This window comes from Mobula hypostoma, chromosome 2, assembly GCF_963921235.1.
Source record: "Mobula hypostoma chromosome 2, sMobHyp1.1, whole genome shotgun sequence".
NCBI lineage: Eukaryota > Metazoa > Chordata > Chondrichthyes > Myliobatiformes > Myliobatidae > Mobula > Mobula hypostoma.
The window spans coordinates 11,277,890-11,283,889 of record NC_086098.1 but is presented as its reverse complement, the minus strand read 5'-3'; the positions used below and the strand labels follow the sequence as shown (position 1 = coordinate 11,283,889).

General features: G+C 42.9%; 1 protein-coding gene across 4 annotated transcripts in view; it reads right to left on the bottom strand.

The window, feature by feature from the left end:
* Window positions 1-300: 300 nt before the first annotated feature.
* The window catches only part of LOC134337993 (amine sulfotransferase-like), an 87,078-nt gene continuing 81,378 nt past the window's right edge, over window positions 301-6,000 (bottom strand). For all 4 annotated transcript variants that reach the window (XM_063033481.1, XM_063033472.1, XM_063033490.1 and 1 more), the window contains one exon: window positions 301-2,321. In XM_063033481.1, the coding sequence (XP_062889551.1) occupies window positions 2,206-2,321 (116 nt within the window). In that variant the 3' untranslated portion in view covers window positions 301-2,205. The remainder of the gene's footprint in view (window positions 2,322-6,000) is intronic.

Genomic DNA, 6,000 nt, shown 5'->3' with positions numbered 1-6,000 from the left:
CGCAGTCCCGCCTCTCAGAACGCCGTTGGGAAAAAAAAATAACGAAAATTTCAAAAATGTCTTTCTCAGCACTCCCACTCAGACTCTCAGACTCCTTCTTCGAATCAAACCCGAAGCAGGATTTCTGCCCTTTTAAATCTGCTGCGTTGCACTGCCCGACGTCACACGCCTGCGCAGTCCCGCCTCTCAGAACGCCGTTGGAAAAAAAATAACGAAAATTTCAAAAATATCTTTCTCAGCACTTCCACTCAGACTCTCAGACTTATGGTCTAAAACAGTTAATAATTCAAGACAAGTATAAATGATTAATCAAATTTATTTCCTAGCATCAGTATATCAAGTACAACATCTAATTTTAATCAGTTTCAATAAAGACAAGACCATATGTTAACATCAGAATACAATTCAATTTAAACATGCCATAAACGAATACATTTTAATTGAATCAGGGTGAATACAAAAATGCCCAACCACTATAAAATAATGTATGACTGTTTCCTACAAAAATTATGGAAATACTTATATGTAAAATCAGAGTCTTGATTATTAGCATAAGTAGTGTGGTCTGTAAATCTAAATACATCTTTCTGCAATTGATCACATTATCTATCACATTTGTTGTATGTTTTGGTACAAAAGAAAGTATATTCTTCCCAAATGTAAAAATGCAGTCAATAAGCAACCTGAAGAAGTCAGCAGAGGCAGCAAATGTCATATGAAAATAAACACATGTTCAGTGTGTACTCGGTAATTTAATTGATTTTGTTTACTCTGTCCCATCCCAAGGTTGGGTTCACCAACATCCCGAACCTCGAGGGTGAAATCGCCCAGGCCTCAACAGCCTCACTTCAGCCAACCCATGTAAAGTTAACAATTGCATCAATTAAGTTCTAGTTAGATAATTACATCCAACATTCAAGTGCTTAAACACCACTTCTTCAGTACACAGAGCCAGGAGCCACCAGCATCTATTGATTTCTTTACTCAGTAGTGTGCCTGGGCAATAGATACTTTCTGACAAGTGGTTCATTTACCCTTCTCTCGCTCTCACCCTCAAATTCCCCTCAATCATTGTCAAATAAACGTTTAGTTCCACGGTACAGAACTCTGTTATGGACAATCGCAAGCCCGGCTGTGAGAGGAGGAGGGTTGGGCATGGGGCTAGTAACCCCATCCCATAATCGCCGACAGAAGCTCCAAGGACTTCAGCCCTGGGAGAGGAAAGGTCTTTGGCCACAAAGTTGAGTGCTGAAAGCAGAAGCCACAGCACTGATCAACCTTCCAACGGTCCAGGACCAGGACAGAGTACTCCAACAAGCTTCTGTCGGCGACTAGCTTCCTGTAGGGGTAGTGGGCTTAAGAAGCAGCAGCAATGATATATTCACCACTTAAATGAATGATCAGTACTTAACTGAACAGATACACCCACAACCATATTCTAGAACAGAGGCTCCCAATCTAGAGTCCATTCCATGGTTAATGGTAGGGATCCATGGCAAAAAAACAGTTGGGAACACTTTGAGTGATATTGATATTCACTAGTCCGGTATCCATAAATTCACAATGAACAGTTTAATGTATAAATAAGGACTGGGATTGCTAAATGCATATTTTGAGTGTTTGAACAAGATACTGAAGAATCACATAAGTTCTGTGGGTACGAAACTCAGAGTGTTGTGGTGCTACGTTCATTCCACACTAACATATGGAAGTGGATGTTGGACAATATCAGAGCAAAGTGAGGGAAGACTTGAAGCTGCGGAAATGTGGATTTTGAGAAGAATGATGGCGATATCGTGGAAGGACAGAGTGTGAGGATGTGTTGTGAAAGGCCTGAATAAGGTGGGAGCCGATATCATCAATCAGGAAACAGCAACCGGAATGTCTGGGACACGTACTGAGGAAGGAGAAGCTCAAACATCTTGCAGTGACGGGAAAAACTGACACAAGACAAAGTCATAATCAACAGTGTATGATATTGATGAGTTACCTCAAGAGATGGACAGGCAGAAGTTTGGAAGAGCTTATTAGAACTTCTCAGGTTAAAGGCAGATGGAAGACCACAATCACCCATGCCATACATCATGGCACATAATGATGATGATAAGAAGTATGGACTGAAAATATCTTTTATTATTTCTAAAATATCACCATCTACTAGTTATTGCTTTTTACTTCTTCTTATCCCCTTTTTTAAAAAAAAAGTTATTTTTCATCCCAGATGAACTCCAATGGCAAATCCTTCATTCTTTCTTGGAAAATGTTGTCAAACATCTCAGACTGAGCAACTGTGAAATGATTTTTCCAGTCACCAATTACCCCTGAAAGAAAAAAAAGAAATGAAGAATCATGTCAAACGCAAAACAAAATTGGGAAATTGAGGGAAGCAAATTGTTCAAGAAAGCACCTACAGCAATGTACCTATGCCAATAAAAACAGAAAATATTGGAAAAATCCATCAAGTCAGACAGAATTGTGGGAAAGGAATCAGTTAATGTTTCAGATTGGATACTTCCATCACTTTGCATTGACTTGGATTTGTCAATTCAAAAGCAATTTTGTTTTATTTAGAGATCCATTGCAGACTCAGCCTTCGGGCCCAATGAGCTGCACCAACCAGTAACCTACCTACTTTAATCACATGACAATTCACAACCAATCAACCTAAAAACTGGTACATTGTTGGACTGTGGGAGGAAACTTCCAGTTAAGATGACATGCACTTGGTCCAGCAGCTTTTATGGGGTCAACAAAAGGTCCTACTGTCATATTTAAATGTGTTTTTAATGATGGCACGATCCTGCTATACATGAAGAACTTAAAGTACTGCAGGTCTACACAGGTGGAGAAAGTGAAGGAACTGTGCATCGTGCTGCTGCCCGAGTCGAAGGAGGCGTACCGTCTAATAACGATTGACCATCTCTCTCTCTCCTTTTCTTATGGTCTCCTTTTCTTAAAGTCTTATGGTTTTTTTCTCCCTCTGTCTCTCTCTAAGTGCAAACTTAAAGCACACGGTATTAGGGGTATGGTATTGATGTGGATAGAGAATTGGTTAGCAGACAGGAAGCAAAGAGTGGGAATAAACAAGACCTTTTCAGAATGGCAGCAGTGACTAGTGGGGTACCGCAAGGCTCAGTGCTGGGACCCCAGTTGTTTACAATATATATTAATGACTTGGATGAGGGAATTAAATGCAGCATCTCCAAGTTTGCGGGTGACACGAAGCTGGGCGGCAGTGTTAGCAGTGAGGAGGATGCTAAGAGGATGCAGGGTGACTTGGATAGGTTGGGTGAGTGGGCAAATTCATGGCAGATGCAATTTAATGTGGATAAATGTGAGGTTATCCACTTTGGTGGCAAAAACAGGATAACAGATTATTATCTGAATGGTGGCCGATTAGGAAAAGGGGAGGTGCAACGAGACCTGGGTGTCATTATACACCAGTCATTGAAAGTGGGCATGCAGGTACAGCAGGCAGTGAAAAAGGTGAATGGTATGCTGGCATTCATAGCAAGAGGATTCGAGTACAGGAGCAGAGAGGTACTACTGCAGTTGTATAAGGCCTTGGTGAGACCACACCTGGAGTATTGTGTGCAGTTTTGGTCCCCTAATCTGAGGAAAGACATCCTTGCCATAGAGGGAGTACAAAGAAGGTTCACCAGATTGATTCCTGGGATGGCAGGATTTCATATGATGAAAGGCTGGATCGACTAGGCTTATACTCATTGGAATTTAGAAGATTGAGGGGGGATCTTATTGAATCGTATAAAATTCTAAAGGGATTGGACAGGCTAGATGCAGGAAGATTGTTCCCGATGTTGGGGAAGTCCAGAACGAGGGGTCACAGTTTGAGGATAAAGGGGAAGCCTTTTAGGACCGAGATTAGGAAAAACTTCTTCACACAGAGAGTGGTGAATCTGTGGAATTCTCTGCCACAGGAAACAGTTGAGGCTAGTTCATGGGGCTATATTTAAGAGGGAGTTAGATATGGCCCTTGTGACTAAAGGGATCAGGGGGTTTGGAGGGAAGGCTGGTACAGGGTTCTGAGTTGGATGATCAGCCATGATCATACTGAATGGCGTTGCAGGCTCGAAGGGCCAAATGGCCTACTCCTGCACCTATTTTCTATGTTTCTATGTTTCACTCTACTCCTTGCCCATCCTCTGGGCTTCCCCCGCCTTTCTTTCTCCCTAGGCTCTCGTCCTATGATCCTCTCCATCCTCCAGCCTCATATCCCTTTTGCCAATCAACTTTCCAGCTCTTAGCTCCATCCCTCCCCCTCCTGTCTTCTCCTATCATTTCGGATCTCCTCCTCCCCCTCTCAAATCTCTTACTATCTCTTCTTTCAGTTAGTCCTGACGAAGGGTCTCGGCCCGAAAAGTCGACTGTACCTCTTCCTATAGATGCTGCCTGGCCTGCTGCGTTCACCAGCATTTTGTGTGTGTTGCTTGGAATTCCAGGATCTGCAGATTTCCTCATGTTTGTGTGACCATCTTGGTCACTTTCCTTAGGGCAAGATGCTTTTGGACATTGTTAAACTGTTGTGCTGCAGTTCGATTCACCGATTGAGACTGAGAGCAAGGGGTGGACAGTGGGGGAGCTGTGTGGCAAGGACTAGGCCTCAAGTCACAGTGTCGCCTGTTTACAGCCACCAGCAGAGAGGTGTCGCAGCCACTGACTGCAATTTTGCCTTATCAGTTGCTTGTTCTTCCGAGCAGACTCACTGTGTACTGTAGCTAGTTGTATACCAGCTGCCCCATCCCGAGCCCTCATCCCTCTACCAAAATGGACATAAATAGAGAGGGCAATATTTATAGAGGATAAATGAACATTGAAGATAAATATCGAGGGCAAAGATTTAAAAAGCAGATTGTCCAGATGGCCAGCCATTTTAATTCTAATCCCCATTCCCATTCCAACATGTCAGTCCATGGCCTCTTCTACTACCAGAATGTGGCCACCCTCAGGGTGGAGGAGTAACACTTCATATTCTGTCTGGCTTGGCTCCAACCTGATGGCAGGAACATCAATTTCTCCAGCTTCCAGTAAATCACCTCCTCCCTCCTTTAATTCCCAGTTCTGGCCCACTTTTTACCTCTTCTCTTCACCTTGCCCTGGTGCACCTCGTCCTTCCCTTTCTCTCATGCTCTACTCTTCTCTCCTATCAGATTCCTCCTTCTACAGCCCTTTACCTTTTCCACCTATCACCTCCCGGCTTCATACTTCATCCCTGTTTCCCCACCCATCTAGCTTCACCTATGACCTACTAACTCTTCCTTCTTACCAGTCCCCCACCTTTTTATCCTAGTTTCTTTCCCCTTCCTTTCCAATCTTCAAGGGTCTCGACCCAAAACATTGACTGTTTATTCATTTCTTTCTTTTCAAATCTTCTCATTATTTTTTTCAAAAATAAACGCGAGTGCATCGAAGTAAACAACACTTATCATGTCTCAAGAAAAAAAACACTATTTATTCATCTCCATAGCTGCTGCCTGACCTGCTAAGCTCCTCCAGTATTTTGTGTGCATTACTCTGGATTTCCAGCATCTGCAGAATCTCTTGCGTAAAGATAGAGGATCTATTTTACTTGGCAGAAAGGTCAATAAAGATGAATCCGATTTAAACTGATTTCACCTGGCTCTTTAAGCAAAGAAAAATCACCTCTGGAGTACTGTGTGTCTGGAACTCTGTCTCACAGTGTAGGGGAGGCAGAGACCGTCACCACGAAAAAGGTAACTTAATGAACAACTGATCAGCAAAACTTTCAGGGTCAAGGCCAGAGACTGAGAGCAGGGAATGGGACTGGCTGGCATGGACACCGAGCTCATAGTCATAGTCATAGTCATACTTTATTGATCCCGGGGGAAATTGGTTTTCGTTACTGTTGGACCATAAATAATAAATAAACAGTAATATGTAAATTATGCCAGATGGAAATAAGTCCAGGACCAGCCTATCGGCTCAGGGTGTCTGACCCTCCAAGGGAGGAGTTGTAAAGTT